The sequence below is a fragment of the Hippopotamus amphibius genome, chromosome 4, assembly GCF_030028045.1.
Source record: "Hippopotamus amphibius kiboko isolate mHipAmp2 chromosome 4, mHipAmp2.hap2, whole genome shotgun sequence".
Taxonomy (NCBI): domain Eukaryota; kingdom Metazoa; phylum Chordata; class Mammalia; order Artiodactyla; family Hippopotamidae; genus Hippopotamus; species Hippopotamus amphibius.
In genome coordinates this window covers 113069274-113090874 of record NC_080189.1, presented here as the reverse complement: position 1 = coordinate 113090874, position 21601 = coordinate 113069274, and the positions used below count along the sequence as shown (strand labels likewise).

The 21601-nt window shown below is 50.9% G+C and overlaps 1 protein-coding gene across 3 annotated transcripts; it reads right to left on the bottom strand.

Annotated features, from left to right (window-relative positions):
- Nucleotides 1–156: 156 nt before the first annotated feature.
- GATA3 (GATA binding protein 3) lies at nucleotides 157–19868 on the bottom strand. 3 transcript variants are annotated; one of them, XM_057731739.1, is made up of 6 exons: nucleotides 19629–19868; nucleotides 18553–19195; nucleotides 15616–16152; nucleotides 10263–10405; nucleotides 5810–5935; nucleotides 157–1326 (listed from the first exon to the last, which is right to left on the bottom strand). In XM_057731739.1, the coding sequence occupies exons 2-6, from the start codon at nucleotides 18791–18793 to the stop codon at nucleotides 1042–1044; spliced, it is 1332 nt and encodes a 443-aa protein (XP_057587722.1). In that variant the 5' UTR covers nucleotides 18794–19195; nucleotides 19629–19868; the 3' UTR covers nucleotides 157–1041. The 3 variants fall into 3 exon arrangements, with proteins under 3 accessions (XP_057587722.1, XP_057587720.1, XP_057587721.1); XM_057731737.1 differs by having other exon boundaries at nucleotides 10263–10408; nucleotides 19629–19867; XM_057731738.1 differs by having other exon boundaries at nucleotides 10263–10408; nucleotides 18553–18959; nucleotides 19629–19867.
- Nucleotides 19869–21601: the final 1733 nt, after the last annotated feature.

The window sequence follows — 21601 nt, the reverse complement described above, 5'->3', positions numbered from 1 at the left end:
GGTAGCTCATACACTGCTACCCTCATAGCACAGGCTGCGGGAGAAGGGACAAAGGACAGATGCTCTTGTACCCATAGAAGCTATTTAATAAATATCATCGAGAAACAAAGTGGGGAGAAAAAAAAAATCAGCCCTGTGGAGCACAACCACCTTAGGTCAACTGAACGTCATCTAGTTTATTCAACCAAAAATTGAAAGAGAAGGAAAATATTAAAACGGAAACGAAAACCAAAAACAAAAACAACAAAAAAGCAGTTCTTAACACTAGCAGGAAATAAATTTGTACAACAATTCAGTCTGTATAATATGATGAAATAAATCTACAACTTTTCTTATTTTGGTGTTTTGAATTATACATACAAACAACAATTACAGGGACTTGTTCACAAAGCACGGAGGCCTGGGAAAGTCTAACTGAAGCCTCCACGGCAGGAGGGGAGTGTAACGCGTTGCCCGGAGGGATAGAATTTCCCACGCAGAGGCCCACCGCTTTGAACGAATGATTTGCCTACAATTTTTTTTTTCCTTTTTTTTTTCTTTTCTTTTAATGCATCAAACAACTGTGACCAGGAAAAGGAAACAAAACTGGCAGTTTGTCCATTTGGATATCAGAACTAGTTTCTTCTTAATTTCCACACTTGGATTTTCACCCATCGTCCTTAAAATGCACGGCGTCCTTCGTGCCTTCCTGACAGCTACCCAGAGGCAATAAAGTCTTCTTCCAATGTACAGTATTTCTTACAATATAAGTTATATGCAATGTTCAGCGATTTTTTTTTTCACAGCACTAGAGAGACCCTGTTCAATAGGGAATATAAGTCTGAATGGCTTATTCACAAATGGTATCCAAATTCAGGGAGTGAGAACACAGACACCACAGTGGGCTCCTCTGTCCAAGTGGCAAACATCCTGTTGCTTTCTGCCTGCAAAAACATATAGATCCATCGGGTTTCGGTTTCATGATACTGCTCCTGCGAAAATGCACGTAGAAGGGGCTGGAGGGACTCTCGCCTGGTGACCTCTGAGCCTCGAGCAGGGACCCTAACCCATGGCGGTGACCATACTGGAAGGGTGGTGAGGTCCGAAGGAGAGGCTGGATGGTGGGTGCATCGGTGTGGGCGTGGTCAGCATGTGGCTGGAGTGGCTGAAGGGCGAGATGTGACTGAGGGAAGACATGTGTCTGGAGAGGGCGGCAGGGTTGAACGAGCTGCTCTTGGGGAAGTCCTCCAGCGTGTCATGCACCTTTTTGCACTTTTTGGATTTGCTAGACATTTTTCGGTTTCTGGTCTGGATGCCTTCCTTCTTCATAGTCAGGGGTCTGTTAATCTAAACAGAGATCAATTTTTTTTTTTTACTTTTTTTGGCTGGCTCTGAAATGCTGCAGACTTTCACACCCCAGCACAGGTTCCTCTGACTGCCCCAGATCAGGGATCTGCTTTCAGGCGGCCCCTTCCTCCCCACCTTCCTGCCTCCTTCCCAGGGACCCAGAGTCCTGCAGGCTAGGGTTCTGCGGTGGGGGTCTGTCAGCCTCTATCAATTTCAGAAACCGAGAGGCCACAGATAAGGTGTTCCAAGCAGGGCTTCTTCATTCTGTTCCTCTGCACCATCCTTTGGGAGAAAGTTTGCCTCAGGGAACTTTCTATCTCCAAGGACCATATTCTCGAGACCCACCCAAGATGGTTGTGTTTCTCTTCTAACTGAAATATAACTTGTCTTCTTCCTTTAGAATAACCTTAAGACTATTTCATGAGAATGAAGGGATTTTCAAACGGGGAAATAATATCTTGTCTACTGGTTCAAAATCTCCCTTAGGACTTTGCAAGCACCACAAGGCAGGTGCTCTTAAGTGTTTGTGTCTCTGCCTTGAGAAGCTAGGACTGCCTCCCTCTTCACTGTAATGTCTGGTTGTCTAGAGGTGCTTGCTGCAAGATCTTCCCCTGAAATTTTGTAAGCTCTGGTGTTGGAATTTAACACAATGTGTCTTTCCAAAATGTAATCTCTTGCTCATATCATAGCACCTGTGATGACTGAAAGTTGCAATTTCTGGGTTTCCCTGGTGACGCAGTGGCTGAGGCTCTGGGCTTCTAATGCAGGGGGCCCGAGTTTGATCCCTGGCCAGGGAACTAGATCTCACATGCATAAAGCGACTACGAGTTCACATGCCACAACTGAGGAGCCCACCTGCTGCAACTAAGAGCTGACACAGCCAAATAAATAAATAAATATTTTTTAAAAAATATAAAGAAAGTTGCGATTTCTACCTGGTACTGATGATCCACTTCTAATTAACTAGACAAACAGTACAACAACCAATCCACAAGAATTTAATATCCACTTAAGGGAGTGCAAAGCCCTGTGCTAGTATGAAAGCACTCTCCTCCTAAAAATCAAAAACCAGGCATGAGGGACTTCCCTGGTGGTCCAGTGGTTAAGACTGTGCTTCTACTGCAGGGGGTGTGGGTTCCATCCCTGCTCGGGGCACTAAGATCCCACATGCCACGTGACCAAAAAAAAAAAAAAAAAGACCAAATACAGTTCCAGGGTAAACAAAAGGTTTTTAAAAATACAATCAAATCAGAAGACGAGGCACAAAGCTGAGGAAAGAGACAGAGGCAAGCACCCCTCTTGTGACCGCTAGTCTCCGGGACCTGCACAGCATCTCTCTTCCTGATAACCTCATGTGTTTTGTTTTTAATACACATTTGCTTTGGGGGTTGGGGGGCAGAATCAAGGGAGGGGTCCTGACAAAGCAAACTGAGATCTCTCCCCACAAGGAGTCAGAATCAGATTGACCTCAACAGCGGCCAGCTGCCCCGTAGAGCAAACCAGCTGCACATCTGCCCACGTTTCCAGGGCAATGGGCAAAGGGACTGAGCAGGGAATGTCAAGGTCTGTCATTCCCGACTCCCTCGGGAAAAAACAACTTCCCCGAGGGTCCTCAAGGGTGGAGGAAGAGAGGAAGATGGTATGGCTCGGGAATCTGCCTGTTTGCTCCGAAAGCTAGAAACGGATAGTTAAGAAAGAGAGGGCCAGGCTCTGAGAACACTTCTGGGAACAGCAAACCCACAGCTTCCCGGAGCTGAGCTGGTCACCTGGAGAGGGGTACAGAACCGCTCCGTGGCTGACACCTGCTTTGCCCCTCGTGCAGGAAGGCCACGTGAGTGATGGCAGAGGACCTAAAAGGTCGTTGCCCAAAGAACATCTCAGGGTTCCTTCCTCAAAGTTATAATCAAGATAAAGATGCAGCCTACAGAGGCGATAGGAATCTACTGTCACATCAAATCTTCCCCCAAGATACTGCTCTCGGGGCTCTTTATGCTGATATCCAGATATACACAGCCAGGTATCTAAATATAATATCTAGTTACACAAGATAGCCACACAAAGCCAGATAACTAGTCCCGACACTGATACTGAGATAGGTAGTTATCTACACACCTAGATAAGAAGACAGGAACTAACTTAGGGCATGCATGGTATCTCGATGGGCAGAACAAAACACAACAAGAGGAGAATGTTAATAGATTATTATCTCATTGTTAAATACACAACAAATCCGCCTCCTTCTGTGAATTCTCACTAAACCAGAGGAGGCAGAAAAACCACTCTGGTGGAAGAACACACTTCTGTCTCCCAGCCACTGGACCCAGCCATGAGGTCGGCAGCTAATTAAGAACAGGGTGGGAGTGAGGAGTGAAGAGGGTTCCTTGACTTTTCTTTGATTTAATGAGAAATTTGTATTCTTCAGAAACAGACATTTTTTTTAGATTGGACACCATTGGGATCCTATCTCACTGTGACTGCATAGTCAAAGAAATTTATAGCTGGTTCACTTCTCATAATTCTTGTACTTCTGTGGAAGTAGCAAAGAAGTGTGTCCACACACATGATTCACTGCTTTGGACAGAATGTTGGTATATTCTAAAATGAGAAGGTGCTTACTCTCCCCTGGTTCCTCTTAGTCCTGAGGTTACTGATCTCCCCACAAGGCCCTTTGCATTTCAGAAATCTGTCCTGGCCCTTTTACTTCATCAGCCACGATCCCTGCTCCTCTGAGTCATCATTTCTTCAAGTAAAACGGAAATCAGAATAATTTCTGCCCTGCCTACATCAGGGGACTCTTTGCAGCTCAAATGTAATCAAGTAACATGAAAGTTCTTTGCAAACCATACATTACAATCCCCAAGACCATTTTAGCGGCTGTGCCAACCACTGGGTAGCTCACAAACCCGAAGGCCCCAAATCTTCCAGATTTTAATCATGAATCTGCTTCTCTCCACAGCAGTGAGCAAGGAAATTCCCCAAAGTGAAAACGGGCCTGGGGTTTCGTCGCTGATAAATGTACACAGACCACAGTCTGAGGATGTGGGGGAGAGAGACCGTGGATTGTAATAAGAGCCTAGTACCCCCACGCCGGGCCCCGCGTCTCAAGGGTGGATGCCACGCAGGCAAGGAGGTGAGTGTTATGGGGTCCCCGGGAATCAACTCACTCCCAAGAGGCACAAAAGGACTAGATTTCTGGGGTCCCCCTGGGAAGTTCTGCTGTGATTCAAGAACTCTAACCAGAAAGGCTTCCTACCCAGCTCCCAGGTGTTTCTGGGTAAGACGTGTTGTCGGCCAGAATGGCCTTGAGCAAAAGGCCTTCTCCCTTTCCCCAGTTCACTCCTAGACACTGCCAAACTCCGACTGGCCAAGAGACTTTAGGAGAACCAGACAGAGCCACAGAGATGATAAAAGAGAGACAGAGAGACAGGGCAGGACAGACAGAGACAGACAGACAGAGAGACAGAAAATTCCCTCTGTGGGATTAACATAAACTTCAGGCCTCATTAGGGTCATGGCCTGTCAGCCAGAGTTGCTGCAGGAAAAAAAAAGCTAGAAAAAAAAAAAGCGGTTTTAAAGATAAAGATATTGCAAAAATGGGAGGACTCCCAAATTGAAAGATTAAAAATGACAGAGCCAAACCCACATGACTGTCTGACAATTATCATTCTGCTAACATGATCTAGAAGGAGGAAAGCATTCTTTTCCCCCGCTAAGGATAACCTCCAGCGGCTGCTCTGCAGGAGTTCTCCTGGTGAGGACAAAGTCAGCAGACGAAATCTCCCAGCCATTTCATCTCCTATCTTTTATACAGAGAATTCCATTTAAAATTCACAGCACAGGTTACGCCAAGCCTCTCTACCCCTCAGTGACGGAGTCGCCCTGAACGACGGCACCACACATAACAATCCTATTTACCTTTCTCTTTCACTCTCTGGCTCACTCTCTTTTTTTTTTTTTTTTTTTTTCAAAAAGTTTAAAACGCAAGGAAAAATATGACTGGTGACTATTTTTGGTTTTCCAAGTGGAAGGTTTTTTTTCCCCTTAAAGACCCAGACCAGGCCCACCACGACTACTGTTTCCAATACCAAACTAACGGGCTGGGTCATCCTGTTTTAAACCCTTCAATCCTAGCAAGGCCAAGTCCTTTCCTACACTGGGTCCCACTGCAATGACTTTTCTGAGCCTTGTCATTGGGTGAGTCCAGTGGATAACCAACAAGGACCTACTGTATAGCATGGGGAACTGTACTCAATACTCTGTAATGACCTATATTGGTAAAGAATCTGAAAAGGAACAGATGTATGTATGTGTATAACTGAATCACTTTGCTGTACACCTGAAACTAACACAACATTGTAAATCAACTATACACCCATAAAAGTTTTTTTCAAAAATCGAGAAGGGGACCAGGGAAGGGGAATGCTGTGCGCTGGGCATCCCCCAAAGGGGGCGATTCGGGCGGGGGCGTCCCCGGGACACTTACATTGTGCAGCTTGTAGTACAGCCCGCAGGCATTGCAGACGGGGTCTCCATTGGCATTTCTTCTCCAGAGAGTCGTAGTTGTGGTTTGACAGTTTGCACAGGACGTACCTGCCCTTCTTGCTGCCGACTGGGGAGCGGGGAGAGAGGGGAGGATAAAAATCAAAACAAATGTTAAATGGGTTTGTAGAACTACGGAGACCGACTTAAAAAAATTATCATTGAAATCAAAACTAGCAAGTGGCCCACATGAAAGTAATAAAGATCCCCAAAAGCTGTGCCAAGAAGCAACATACAGCAGATGCACCCGCGAAGGAGCGGGTCAGACGGTAGTCCCCTGGTCAGCATGTAGCCTGCTGTCCCCCGGGAAAGAACTCGCGAGGACCAGAAAGCTGACACCACCTCTCCAACATAACGAGCGCCCCAAAGTTTGTCAGACGTTTCATTTTTATGGGTAGCAACTGTGAATTAACCAGACGCGTTTGGGTACCAGGCTCTCAGTGGCTTTCTTCGCCAGGCCTAAGGAGGTCTTTTCCAAGAGCAGCTGCCCAGAAAAGCAGTTCTCAACAAGGATATTGATCATCGAAAGGAAGAACAAACCCAAGCATCAGAAGCACTTTCTAGATCCCAAAGAAACACGGGGTAAGGAAAGCAGAGTGCTGACAGAACGAGAGGATGTCTGTGCGTGTGACTGGGTCACAGAGAAAGCCCCAAACCAGACATTCTACATGAACAAGACCCCGCCAAGCTGCAGCCGTCCTAAATGTGCACGGCTCACGCTTTCAGATTTGGTCACTCGTGGTGACAGCTATCTTCATCCTCTTTAGGTGGCTTTCAGTGAGACAAACTGAGAAGAACAAGGAATTCTGCAATCCGCCAGGAACCCTGGCCCCGCTCCTACCCTCCATCTCATCCCTTCACCCTCTTGAAAGTAGGTGTTTCCTATCTGCTGTTCACAGAGCACAATGCTTACAGGTCGGATGTCAGCCCCAGCCTGGATTTTCATTATTTGATTGTGTCGCTGCCTTCATTTCCTTTAAAAGGGAGATTTTTCTTTCGCTTTTTGACGTACCCACGTGTATGAGGACTATTCCCTATGTTCCTATGTTACAAAAGAAAACTTAAGCTCAAAAACTTTTGAAAGGAAATGAAGTTGGGTCACTTGTAACCTCTCTCATCTTTTCACACCCCCACCCCACCTACCGTAACATAAAAAGAAAATTTCAACTGCAAAAATGGAAGTCCATTATTTCTGTCCCTGGGACTCAAAAATATTATCAAAGGCAAGAGATGGAGTAAGAATTTAGCTGGTGTTTATTTGTGATCAAGAAAATTCTGGCATGGTTATGAAAGCACGGAACAAAAACGACAGGGATCAGGGCACGCTTTTCCATCAGTGTTTTAACCAGCAAGAAGTTGGGCCAAACACCCGAAGCGGCCAGATATGGAAAACCCAGTGGCAATTCTGAATGAACCAGGCTGATTCCTTTCCTTTCAAAGCTACTAAATTGTTCCATAGAGATGCTGCCCCTTCTTACAGGTTTAAAGAGCGGAGCTGTGCCCTTTTTTTTTTTTTTTAAAGTAATTCTTAGTTTCTGTGTTGTGAGGAACTACTGAAGGAAAAACAGCCCTTCTCCCTCATAATTGAGAAGGATCTACTTTTGAGTTGTCCATTTGGAAAATAATTCGCCGCAGTCCAAGAGTGCTGTCTCATTCCAAATGCCTCTGTCCACCTGCCTTTATGAAATGTGATAATTCAAGACTTAACCGTTGCTCTTGTGTACTCTTGGGAGGAAACTGATAGATGAAATCGGTGCTAAAGGATTTTGACAACTACATTATCATGTGATTATTATTATTGTCCTGGACTGGTTTTCCCCCTTTAAAATGAAAACCTGGACATAACAGACTAATATCTACTCAAGCACCGGATTTCCCAGCCCAACAACTGCGAAGAGATGGTATAAGCACATAACTCCAACCGATATAATAACAAGAGTTCTGAATAACCATGCCCCAGGTGCAGCCCTTTGCAATGTGCCAGTAACATGAATCCAAGCAGGCTCAGACCTTCTGCAAATTTATACACAAACTCTAAAAGTTACAGTTCGCTTCACTAGCAGAAGACAAAGTATACTAAATAAAGCAAGCTAGTCCTGAGATTTGTGAAAATCCTGCAACACTAGGAGAAAAAAAATTCTGTGGGTCTTCCCTTCTCCTGTTTCCTGCATGAGTTTATTCAGATATGCATCTACAGAAGAGCTAACTACAAGGTGTGGGGCGGGGCGGGGGGTGGGGGGTGGGGGGGGGCGGTCTTCAGCAAGTCTGCAAATGTGCAAAGCTAAACCAGCACACTGGAGAGACAGAGCTGGGAAGGAGGGGCAGGAAATATAGGAAAGAAGAAAAAGTTCTAGGTATTCAGAAGTCAAACACATCTAAGGGCTAAAAATACCCGTAAATATATCCTGAATGGGCCCCCAGTGTTTCTCTGGAGCATATAAATTCTATGGAAGTAAAAATATAAAACCACCCAGAAGAGATGAGTAAGAGAGAGAAGACAGCTCCACCTGTGACAGCAAAGGAACTCTAGAATTAAAAGTAATTATTACTCATAGAGTTCTAGAGATTTCTTATGAAAGGTGAATGAAGACAAAATTATATAAAATGGAAGCCCAGCCCTCCTGTGCAATCTACCCAGACAGAAGAAACCCCAAGAAAATGTCAAACACACTCTTGCTTGTCAACCAGGCAGACTACGGTGTCTGACACCCTACTGCTCTTTTTGCTTCTTTACTTTTAGCTTAAAAAAAAAAAAAAGGCCCAATTATAATGGTACCATGATTTACTTTCACAAGAAGGTTTTTGCTGTTAGTTTTCTTTTTTTTTCTTTTCTTTTCTCTCTCTTTCTCTCTCTCTCTTTTTTTTTTCCCTAAAGCCAGGTTTTGAGTGATTCAGAACATTCTTTTGTGGTGTGATCATATTCATTCTGCACTAACACCTCCAGCCATTTTTTTTTTTTTCAAACACATCTTGTTCTGATACGTTCAAACATCTTGATGTTTAGGTTGGGGAAGCTGAGTTGTTACTGATGAGTTATCTCCAGAGCTCAGATATCCGGCAGCTTTTTCCTAGGAAGTTAGCTTTGCACATGAGAGAAAGGAAAAAAAAAAAAAGTACCAAAGAGCATGGGGACAAGTCCGGGGAAGGCTGAGAAAGCTGGAGAAGGGGCAAAGATCAGAAAGACTAGAGCCTAGAGACCTGGGATTGCCAAAAACTAAAGTCACGTGCGCACGGCCATCCCTAGAAAGATTTTCCTTCTTCTGAAGAGGATGTGAAAGGTGTTGATTTGCACTCAAATCTGAGTGGGGGGAGACAAATAATTCTTTAAAAAGAATGCAGAGGGTTTGGGGGGTCCAGCTTAGAATTTGAGGGATGCTGTTTCATCTATTAATCTGCATGGGGAAATTCCCCTCCTCCCCTCACCACTTGGTGAATGTCATCACCACAAAAAGCATTTTGATCTCTTGACTGTGGTTGCACTTATCATTTGCCAAGCCTGCTTTTATTTGTCTGTTAACATACACTTGCTATTCAGTCTGGCCTGACTTTCCAAAGACAGGTTTGCAAAGGAACCTCTCCCACTAGTTTTCCTTGTAAACGCTTGCCAGTGCCAGGTTTTCTCAAGTATTCGTAGGGGTCAAGAGGTTTAATAAGGGGACAGAGACGGGGGAGAGAGGAAACTATCCCCCGACTGGCAAGAGTTCAAAGGGAAAATAAGACCAGACACGAGGGGAGGCCAAGAGGCAGGACAGGAATCACACAATTTCCCCATGGGAATTACCTGTGGCAATTCCTCAATTCTTCAGACCAAGGAGGAAGAAAAACTCCACGAAGTCCAATAGCTGCTGCTTGTGAAGTGCACTTAATTAGCCCCATCCATCTTCAAACCCCCGCACAAGAGATCTCATCCGCGGCACTAAGGCAGCCCTGAGACTGTAATCATTTCCTAGGAGCCCACTTCCACTTCTGTGACTTCGGAAACAAGTTCTGGGTGGCACCTGGGACGCTCCATCCCTGTACTAAGTTTCTCTGTGAAACCGTGACTATCAATGTATCTTAAATCAGTCACCCTGGTCCTGTTAAAGCAATCACTCCATAGGCGAAGACATTTAAGATTTGATGACCCAGAAATCAGCATCTTTAAAAATGTGATAAGTGACTTAAAAACCATGGAGGGGGGAAGAGACAGAGAGAGAGAGAGAGAGAGAGAGAGAGACCTTTTTTGTATATCTAACTTGAAAAAAAACAAAGAAGGGGGAAAAAAACTATCCCAAGCAAGCGGACATGATTTTGAGCTGTCCTGCCAATTTCCTGCAGAAAGCTCTCCTTCCTGAAGAGAGGAAATTAAAGACACAAAATGGAGAGTGTTGGGTCAGTGCTTCCCGAGGACAACTCACCAGCCTTCGCTTGGGCTTGATGAGGGGCCGGTTCTGTCCGTTCATCTTGTGGTAGAGCCCGCAGGCGTTGCACAGGTAATGCCCTGTTCCATCTCGTCGCCACAGTGGGGTGGACGTCGCCCCACAGTTCACACACTCCCTGCCTTCTGGAAACAAGATCACACATAAGTCACTTATGGAAGGAAGACACACGGAAAAGCTGCCAGCGGAATTAGGAAATGAAAGTTAAATGGAGAACTTTTTTTTTCTCTCTTTTTTCTCTCTGGGGGAACTTTCCCACCTCTAGCTCTCTTGAAGCTGTCTCCTGAATTGAAGAGAGTTACTGTGTGGTCCTTTCATGACCTAACCATTCCCCGTGTGTACACACACACACACACACACACATACACACACACACACACACACACACACACAGAGGAATCAGTAGCAGCAAAACCTTGCCCTGGGCCTGCCCAACTTGATGGGGAAGGTCAGGCAGAGCCGAGGAGGAAGGTGGATTTCAACTTGAAATAGTTCCCTGAGAAAATCTGGAGCCCCAGACGATGGCAAAAGCCACACATTCCATTCACTTCCCTCAGAGGAAAACAAAGATGATCCCTTATCATCACCAGGTCTGTCTATGCAGATTGATTAAATAATGAAGATTAGGATGGGGCCAAAGGAGAGTCATCCGATGGCTAGATAGAGAAACAGATAATAAACAGATGAAAGGATGGATCAATCGGCCGATTGATTTTAACACCGAGGGCCTTAGATTTTACTTCCAATGAAACGGTAGAGGTTCCCGGCTGGCAAGGAATAGATGAAGACCCAGCAGGGTCCACTCATCCCCCCATCATCTTTTTTGCTCTCTAGAAAAGACCAAGGTTTTCTGCAGTTTTCCAGCCACTGAGGCTCCAGTCTGAAGGGTGGAGGGAAACACTGAGCAATCTTGAAGGTAAGGAAGCTGGAGGTGGGGAGGGAGGGAAACAGAATGGGGGGAAGTGCTGGGAGGGGTGATTGAGGAGCAGATCAGGCCAGTTTATGGGGGGAGGGCACGGGAGGGAGGCCTCAGGTCGGCTCATTAACCAAGACCTGCCTGCAGTGGCTCTTTCTCCAAAAAAACAAACAAACAAAATCAACAAAAAACCGGCCAGGCCGGGTTGGAGTAGCGCTCACTCCAGGGGCTGGAGAGGGACCCGGAGCCCCCTGCGGAGGGAAAGCCACCCCCGCAACAAAGAATCCTTCCAGATTTTATAGGACGCGGGGAGTTTGCTCACAGTTCTTACGGTTTCTGGGAGAACCTGCCCGGCTCCTGGGGGTGGCTGGTTCTCCTGGGGAGGAGGCAGCAGCTTCACTGCCAACTGAGAGGGACGCAGGAGGAGCCCTCCGACCACAGGAGCCAGTGGCTTCACTGGAGCTGGTCCCCTCTAGGAGGAGGAGTTTGGGAAAGGGTTTAGGGGGATGCTGGAAGGGGGCTTGGGGATGGGAGGGAAGAAAGATGAGTCCCTAACAGTTGTTTTAAGAGATTAATCAGCTGACCCCAAACTACCAGGAAGACTGGGTGGGGGAAGGGACCCTGCAGGCGGAGCACTTGGGAATCTTGACTCCCAAGGAGGGCAAGGCCAGCCTAGGGCCCGGGACCTGCGCAGGTTTAGGACACCCCCAGACCAAGTAGGAGGGTGGCAGGGAATCTACACCCCTGAGCCTGGGCTCTTCTCCAGGGACATGCTCTGGGGAAGGAAACGGAGTTTTGGAAATTGGGTGTTATCTCCTTTTATACTGGAGTCATGTGGAGTAGTTTTTGTCCACTTTGCCTTCTCAAAAAAAAAAAAAATGTTAAGTAGTTAAGAGATTTCCTTTTCTTGCTCCCAATTCCAAAAAGGTTCTTAACCCAGGGTCTACCGAGAGCCTTCCAAGAACCCCGGCGATTAGTCACAGAAACGTGGCCCTCGTGGCCCAGGAGCACTTCCTAGGCTCCCAGCAGCTTTTAGCAGGCTCTGGGCTGATCACATCCAGATACCTCTCTCCTCTGGGGTCAGAAGCCTGCGGGATGTGGCCACCGGAGGTGGGGGAGGCATGGAGGAAGGAGGAAAGGGTGAGTGGGTGAGGAGGTGCAGCCTCCGGCGCAGCCAGGGCCCTGCAGTCCTCGTGCCCCCGGTGGGCGCTGGGTCAGCCTCTTCTGGGGGCAGTGACACTAGCCTGGCCTGGCTGGGGCACCAGGCCCACTGCCCATCCTGCAGAGACAGGGGCCTCAGGCTCCCAGCACTTTTGTCCCAACCCTTTGGGGGGGGTTTCTCGGGCTCCAAGCCCCCTCCATTCCCAGCAGCTCAGGCTGGACCGCCCCGCTCCTGGGCACCTGGGCTGGGGGATCTCCCTGCCTGACACAGATTAGTCTGATTTCCTTTCCTTTGTCAGCCGGTGGGGAGGATGACAGCTTCCTTTTCAGAGGGACCTTGAAAGCCAGCAACGGCTGCCTCTTGAGCGAGGCCCTGCACACTAGAGCAATTTTCTGTCTTGATTCACTCGGCAAGCTTGTGATTGCCTCGCGTGGCTTTTTCTTATTTTTTTTTTTCCTCCTCTCCTTGTTGCCTCTAATCTGTGACTTCAGCAAACAACCAATTTTCCTAACGGAGGCCCTGACTGTCTCCTGCTTTCTTTCTCCTCGCTCACTGCCTGGGATGAGCTGCTCAGACAGACACCTTGCTCTTAGGTGACAACCACAGCGCCGGGAGGCCTCTTAACATTCAACAGCCATTTTCAAACACTTCTTGGCCTCCGACTGAAATCCTGAAACTGGGGCTGGACCGGAGGGGTAGGGAGGCTGCAGAGAAAAAGGGGGAAGACGCATGCCCACAGCGGAGGGGAGGTGGGGGAACTAAGAAATGCACATCCACCACCCACCCACCCCCTCCAGCAAAAAAGACGCGTCTGCAAAGACACATCCCAGCCCCCGACAGCCCGGGCGTTAGAAAAGCAATAGGTGCTCTAAACCACAGCTCAACCGTTTCTCCAAAATGCGACAACCCTCTCTTCTCTGGGCTCCTCCTTCAGACGATTGCAAAGAAGAGGTTAAAAGAAAAAAAAAAAAAGAAAAGAAAAAGCAACCGCTAAAACCAAGAGAATCCCCTTCTCAGGAATTCCCACCCCTTCCACCCTCCTGAGGAGTCTCGAATCTTCCCCTGCACACTCCACACTCCCGAGAAAGTCCCAGCTGCCTCACTGCCCAGGTGCGCTGCTTTGGGTTTTCTGACTGTGAGAAAGGAATGAGGAGGAGGAAGTCAAAAGCCGAATTTAAATTGGCTCCTCTCCTCCCCAACCAAAAAAAATATATATATATAGGTATATAGGTGCCCCTGGTTCTGGTTTAGGGAAACCGCAGCCCCCGCTCCCACCCCTCCCCAAATGTTCCAAGCCTCGAGGGAAGAGACAGAAAAGCCAGGCAAACCCCAAGGCAGAAGGTGTGCATGACCAAGGGGGAGAAATCAGATGCGGAAATGAGGGCAGAGGACAGAGGCATCTGGAAGAGTCACTCTGTCCCCTCCCCCGACACAAACCACCAGCCCAGCCTCAGAGACCACGATCTTCCCCCCAACTTTTAGCCCTACCAGAAAAGAGAACTTAAAAAAAAAAAAAAATCCCACCCCGACCTCAAAATGCACAGGGTTTGCTCTTATTGCCTTCAGCCCTCGAGCCTAGATTGACACCCCAGCCCCACGCCCCCCCACCCCCCAGCTTTAGTGAGCAGAGCTGTACCCCCACTTTCTGGGGACCCTCCACTCCCCGCCCAGGCAGTCAGGTCACTTTCCTGCCCTGTTCTCCCTTCCTCTTGCTTTCTCTTCGGCTCCACCAGCGAGCCTGCCTCCCTCTCCCTCTGCCGACTTTCATGTACTGAACATGCAGGTCTGAGTGTTTCTGTCAGCCTAACCGCATCCGGGCTCTATTAAAGTTCCTGGCTCGGGATAAACAATGCAACTGTCGCGTGCAGCAGTCTGAAAATAATTGGATTAGCTAAAACATATCAGCTAAATAGAGACAGTCCGGCCCAGGCAGTCGGAGTGAATGTCACCCTGGAAAAAAAAAAAAAACCCTGGAAACTGATCTCATGGTCACTGGGCACCCAGAGCCCTCCCTCGGAAGTTTTCTAAACCCGGGTTTTGCAAGCTCTGTTTCAAGACTGGTTGTCTTATCCAGAAAAGACAAGTGATTTCCACCACTCCTGTGCATACAGAGTCTCTACAGAGACAGGGCTGGGGGGAGCCCGTGGGGATACACCAGGACAGAGACACCCAGCCTGGAACGGACACTCCCAAGAAGACACACCGATCTTCCCAAAACCATCTCAAAAAATACCGTGACGTCTCATCTCACAGAATCCCCGACTCTGATTGAGCTGCTTTGACATTGGTGGTGGATTATTTTACTTTTAAAGCAAAAATACTTTGTGTGGGCTTTACGTTTCTTTTCATGCCAGCCTCTACACCGAGAGAAGAAAAATGCAGCTCGCTTTTAGCTGGGGTGTGCTTTCCTGAGAGAGGATGGACAGAGAAAGCAGAGACACACCTGGGGAATCTTTCTTGGTCCTTCCTAACCCCTCTGGCTTCAGATCAGTCGGGGAGTAGGTCGTAAGACACCTTCCTGCCCCTGCCCGGGCTCCCGGCACTAGAAGACACTGCAGGTAACTAGCCCTCCTGACTTTCACTGAACGGTCTCCCCAGGGCAGAACCCACCTCTCTACCCAGAAGTCAGGATGCGAGCCCCTTTTTCCGTGCAGAGAATGTGTGTCCTGCTTTTGCCACCATCCCGCCCCCGGCGAAAAACATACACATGCTTTATTTATACACGTCTGTGTAAAGGGCTGTCCTCTGGTGACGGTGTGACCCCCCTCTGAGCTGAGCCGAGGAGAACAGTCAGGGGCAGAGGCCAGGGGGGGTCAGAGGAGGGACCTGTGTTTGTTTGGGTTTCAGGAGGTTTCGTTTTAGCATTAAACACTAAAGATTTATTTCCTCGCCTTCCATTTGGGCTTGGAAACTGACTAAAGGTTACGGCCAGCACCCAGAAGTTCCCTAGCAGGACAGGCAGCAGATGGGGGTTTGTTTTTGTCTGTCTTTTCTCTTCCCCGGCTCTTGGGGTGAGGGGGGTGGTTTAAATCAGGTCCCACTTGCCCTCTGCTCTGAAGACAGAATGAGACAGGACACATCTCATCCTTTCCCCGCTGGAAGAATGGGAAGGAATCAAATCTCCAAAGGGTTGCCAATGCCACCCAGCTCCCTCCCAGGAGGGGCCGGAGGGTGTGCTCTTGTCCCTGCCCCCCGGACTCTGGAGCAGGGAGGGGGGCGAGGGAAGAGGTCTCCAGGGGTGAGAAGGTTCCTACCTGTGCTGGACCTCGCCTTGGGCCTCGACTTGCATCCGAAGCCGGTGGGGGAGCCCCCGAGTAGGCTGCTGGGCGGGAAGAGTCCGGAGCTGTACTCGGGCACGTAGGGCGGGTAGGTGGTGATGGGGTGGTGGGCCGAGGCGGCCGCCCCTCCCAGGGTGGTCATGCTGCCACGAGGGTGCGCAGACTCGAGCTTCATGCTGTCGGGCAGCGGCACCTGGTACTTGATGCACTCCTTCTCGTCCTGGCGGCCTGAGCCGGCCGAGCCCGGGGTGGACAGGGACGGGTCCGGGGAGACGTCCTTCGGCGGGGTGGGCGGGAAGGTGAAGAGGTGCGGGCTGGAGTGGCCCGCCGACAGGGAGGAGGACGAGGCCGGGGGGTAGACCGACAGGGGCCCCGGGGAGCCGTGGTGGATGGACGTCTTGGAGAAGGGGCTGAGGTTCCAGGGCGAGGCGGTGTGGTGGCTGCCCAGGGCCTTGCTGCCGTCCAACCAGGGCAAGGATCCGTGCAGCAGAGGCGGCCGGCACACCTGGCTCCCTGCGGGGACGAAGGGGCCAGAGAGAGAGAGAGAGAGGGGCAGGCGGGTGAGAGCAGCCCCCAGAGGCCTTCAGATAGCTGGACATCCCCCCCCTCCCCCTCACCTCCCTGGCAGGACAAGCCCGACACAGACGGGACCCCACGCTCCCTGATCCCCGGGGCCCCAGCAGCGCCTCCGCCAGCACACCCCCTTCACCCTTGCCTCCCCCACCAATGTCCCATCAAATCCAGGGAATTAAGGGGCTGCGTCTGACACCCAAGAAGCGCTGCGATGGAGTGAGCGGGCCCTGGCTCCCTTGGCCTCTCCAGACACACTTTCTAAATCACAGCCCCGAGGCCCCTCTCTGGAACCTGACCTGATTTATTGGTTTCCTTCAACGGCCCAGCGGCCCCCCAGCCCAGACTTAATCCCTGGCAGCCTGATAAGAGGGTGGGCTGTGAAGGATGAGGCCTGAAGGAGTGAGCCCGGCCCCCAAACCGCTCAAGACCAGGAGAATACATAGACCCTCAGAGAGGCCCAGCTGCGGCGCCAGCTCCCCACACCCAGAGCAGGAAGGAGAGGGCTTGCAAGAGAGGAGAGGGGGCGTTTTAGGGTTACTTCCACGTAACCCCACTTCACTGCCTGCTCCTAATTGGCCTGGCCTGAAATGGGATGTGCAGGGACATTAACGACTCAGGCTGTTGCAGAAAGTTTCCAAGGCTGGACCCTGCGATGGCACTTGTACCTGCCATTCTCACCATCCCAAATCCTACTGGAAAAAATAAAACAGGCCCCTGTGTCCCAGAGCTGTGATCCCACCAGTGCGCTATGTGAATTTTCACCTGAGCCCCTGAGACACAAAATCCCAGTTTCTGTGTCTGTTTCACTCATACACAGTAAATGGAGCCTTCGTTTGAAATGCAGAGTTTATAAGGCAGCCGTAACTCAGACCAGAAGATGCTCCGAGAGGGCTAAGTTTAAAAGGCAAGTGCAAATCCACACACTTATTGATCTTTTAATCCAGTACCTGTCTCAGCATTTGACATTCTATTTAACCATTAAGAACAATACTGAAACTAAAATCTTGAGAGGAAGGGGAGGGGAGTGGAGGGGGAAGGAGAGTTCTCTGAACACCAAGGGTCAAGCTTCACATTATGCAGGAAGTCGTATAGTAAATAATATTAGGGCTGCATCTACCGCACTTCCACTTAACTTCTGATCTGCACAGAACAAGGGCAAAGAGCGCCCCATCCGCAGAAACAATTGTTTAAAACCTGGTGACAGCAGGGGGGAGAACGCCTGCTGCTCGAAGGGCTCTGTCATCCGCCCCAAGCCCGGGATCTAAGTACGAGAACCAGGGCAGACCTCCACTCAGAGCGCCTCCGCCTAAAAGGTTGCTATTTCTTCTTTGGGAACACGGTTACAGACGGAAGGTGTTAGAGCTTTTTCCCCCTCAACTACACAGGGCTGGGTTTCTCTCTACCCTTTCAGAACTCTCCTAAGCTTCTCGAGGTGAAAGAGAAAGAAAAAAGAGAAAAGAAAAGAAAGAAAAGAAAAGGCAACTGGAATCGCTCCACCATAAAAGGAAACCCTGATGGATGCTAAATCTTCTTTGGGAACCTGATGGGTCTGTTGTAGGCCGGAGGACCGAGCAAGGCAAGAGTTGCGGGGAGCAGGCAATGAGACAACCAAGAAGCGCAGACGCAGGGAAATTCTGTGTAGCCGGGAATCTAGGAAACCCCAAATGTCTCGAACTTAAGAAGGTAGTCTTTCCACCAAATCCCGGTCAAGCACCAGACTTCCCTTCCTCAGAGCCTAAAAGGTAGGAGATGGGCTTAGAAACTAAGTTTTCTAGTTTTGGGGAAAGGCCGCAACACAGCGGTGGGAATAAATACGTTTCTCGGGCCTTTCTGGAAACGTGCCGGAGAAACCTACCGAGGCACGCCGGCAGGAGCCCCGAGAGAGAACCACGGGGTAACTGGGGGAGCGAAGCCCCTAGAAAGAACCCAGCCGCAGCCCCAGCCAGCTTTGCCCGGGGCCGGATGCCCGGCGGGGGGAGCGGTGGCCGGCGGAGGCGGAGGCGGAGGCTCGGCTCCCCGCGCGCGGGACCTCCCGGGCCCCCGGACCTGCGGCCGCGCGGGGACAGAGGGCTGCAGAGCGGCGCCCGCCAGGTGAGCGCCAGGCCCGGGGGACCGCGGTCGCACAGAGGCGCCTGCTGCGACTGTTTTGAAAAACAGACTCTCGCGACGATCGAGACGCCTTCCTTGCCCATTTCCGGGCCCCAGTTTTTTTAAACTAAGCAGTAACGGCACTTGGGGGCTTTGGCCGGGGCTCCCCACCCCCTGACCCCTCACTGCCTCCCCGACGTGGGAGAGCCGGGACAGCTGGGCGGGGGGTCCCCGCACCCGGGGCGCACTCACCGTGGTGGGTCGGAGGGTACCTCTGCACGGTGGCCCTCACCGAGTTTCCGTAGTAAGACGGGACGTGGTTGCCTTGACCGTCGATGTTAAAAAGTACATCCACCTCCTCGGGCAGGGGGTACTGGGCCGGGTCCATGTAGGAGTGGCCGAGGCCCGGGTGGTGCGTGTCCGGGTGCTGCCCGTTGAGGACCGCGGGGTGGTGGTGGCTCACCCAGCGCGGCTGGTCCGCCGTCACCTCCATGGCCCCGGCTGCGCTCGCGCCCTCTCGCCGGGCCCGGAACCCGCGCGCGGAGAGGGAGGGCGGTCGAGCTGGGAGGTCGGGGCTCCGAGGCGCTGCAGGTGCTGCTGCTGCCGTCGGAGGCGCGGGGGTCGTTTAAGGATTTGTTTTCACGGGGCGAATGGGAAAGCTGGGAAGGAAAGGTGAGCAAATGAGATTTAAAAAAAAAAAAATCTTTGCGGGGGAGTTTAGCAAAGAGAAGAAGAGGAAGAAAAAAAGAAATTCCAAAAATCAGGTACGGACGGATAAAAGGAGACCAAATTGTAAAAAATAAAAAGGGTGAGGACTGGTTGGAATTCTGCAAGTGAGGCTCCTCTGCACTGGGGGCTCCTCGGCGGCTCCAAGACTGAGTCTCTCCCGGGTCACCTGCAAAGGAGAGAAGGGGAGACCTGGATAAGGTCCTAAGTACTTAGCACCTGAGTTTAAGAAGAGGAGCCACCTCCCCCCCCCCGCCCCCCGAGACGCCCGGCCCCGCGCCCGCGCCCCCGGGACACGCACTCCCGCGCGCACACGCGCACGCCCCCTCCGGAGCTCGGAAAACCCGGAGGCAGCGAGGGACCAAATGACTCCCAAGTGCCTGCCCAGCAGCCCGGCTCTCCCGGGAACCCGGGACTGACTGAGCGGTTCCAACTTGGACGACAGCTCCCTCCCTCCGGGGACCGAGGTCCCAGGACCTACTTTCCAGCCTCCAGAAACTCTCCAAAAGAGGAGGTTTGAGTTTTCAACGTTTTAAAGCCCTCCCAAATGGAGAGAGAAAACAAATGAAACCTAAAAAAAAAAAAAATTCGCCCGTACCAACCTGGGTAGCCAGGAGCAGAGAGGAGGAGGGCGAGCAGGAGGCGTGGGACCTGGGAGAGCTGAAAATGCCCGGTCAGATTGCGTGGCTCGCTCTGTCTCGCGCGCTCTCCGTCTCTCTCTCTCTTTTCCTCTCTCTTTCTCTCTCTCTCCCTCTCTTCAGTATTTTTTTTTTTTTTACAGGGAATGCATTCTTTCTGAAAGTATCAAGACGGCGCCAGGCAGCTCAGTGTTCGCAGACAGCTGTGGCGCGACGGAACTTAAGGAGGTTCTAGTGTCATCCGCGCCGACGGGGGAGGAGCCTGGCGCTGGCAAGGAGGGGACAGGATCACCAGCACAAGGAAACTGCAACCCAAACCCGCTCAGGGCTTCACCGCGCACCCCCCACCCCGCACGCCCACCGCTCCTCCCGCCCCTCCACTGACCGGAAAGGGGCACCGCGGAGGGCGGCAGGGGCGGAGGGGCCGCGGGGTGGGTGAACGGGGCGCGCGGACCGGGCTCGGGGCGGAGGGGGCGGGCAGGAAGGGAATTCGCGCTCTGGCCCTTTAAATGTGGGTCCCGCTCCTGCCAGTTCATTCCGGCTCGGTGGATTATTCCGTGCCTGCCCCATTCATAAACTTTATTTCTACAGGCGGTCTTTCTTTTTCAGACTTTTTAAATGCGCATTTTTTGTAGTCAATCCAGCGTATTGGGTAGTTTATCCATGTTGGGGGGGGGGTCTCTGTGCAAGTAAAAGTGATCAGGAAAAAAAATATGTGATGTCAAAATACTTGGAGATGTGCCTCTCTGGAGAATTACCTAAGAGATTGAGAAATTGGGCAAAAAAAAAAAAAAAAAAAAAAAATCTGCCCTTGATTGAAATGTCGGTGTTGGTGGTCGTGAACATTCTCCCAGCCTTCTGCGTGAACAAGCCTCTCGAATGAATGTTTCAGCTGTTGCAGCTGTCCCTTCCAGATCTGATATTTGTAATCAATGTGTGCTTCTGACTTGAGTGACAAGAGTGATGGATGCAAAGGAGAGGGGGCGAGGGTCTGTCTCCCCACGCACAGAGAGAGTGGGTGGGGAGAAAGCACTCGGGTCTTCACTCCGGTCACCCAACTTTTTCCCTTCTCCCCACCCAGAGCCCTACTGACTCCCGCTCCCGGCGTTTTTCCCCAGACCCCTCCTCCGACCCGCCCCCCACCCCGGCCACCGGGCAGGATAGCGGCGACCTCCCCCGGGCCCCGCAGCTCGCGGGACTCGCTGGGTCCGGCCTGGCAGCCCCGGGGCGGAGGGAGTGGGGATCAGAGACTGCCCGGCGAGGGGGCGGGGCGCGCGGGGCGGGGCCGGGAAGGGGCCAATCAGCGCGCGAGGCTGCGGCCCGGCCGCGATTGGCCGGCCCCGCGGGCTGCAACCTCCCCGGCCTCCCTGGGTGCTTTGAGCCACTGCATCCCCTAGCGGCGCTTCGGCTCCTGCAGCCGCCCGGCCCCAGAACGCAGCTCGGGTGTGCAAGAGTTAGGCGGGAAGCGCAGACTCAGGTTCCACCCGCGCGGACCAGCCCAGGGCAGGGTGTGCGAGGGGAGAGTGTGGGTTCTCCCGCAGGCTTTCCCACGGACGGTACTAAGAGCTTGATTTGGGGTTTTCTTTGAAGGCATCATTCCCTCTTCGTTTCTCTACCCCACAAAAGTCCGTACAGATAAACACACCCCCAAAAATCTAGATAGAAGAAACCGTCCCCAAAAATCAGTTCTGCAGGATTCCTTTCGTGCGGTGAAGGAAACGCATCAATTACTCAGTCTTAACTTGGTGTGTGTGGGGGGGGGGGGTCCTGCTTTAATATACAATTCTCGTAGAAAGACGAGTAAATTTTATTTGGAAGAAATGGTGGAAACGTGGAATTGGAGTTTCTTTTGCGTCTCCGTCTTAAATCTGATGTTAGGAAATCAGGGTTGAATTTCTAGATACGGAACAAGAATAAAATCCCTAAATTAACCCCCC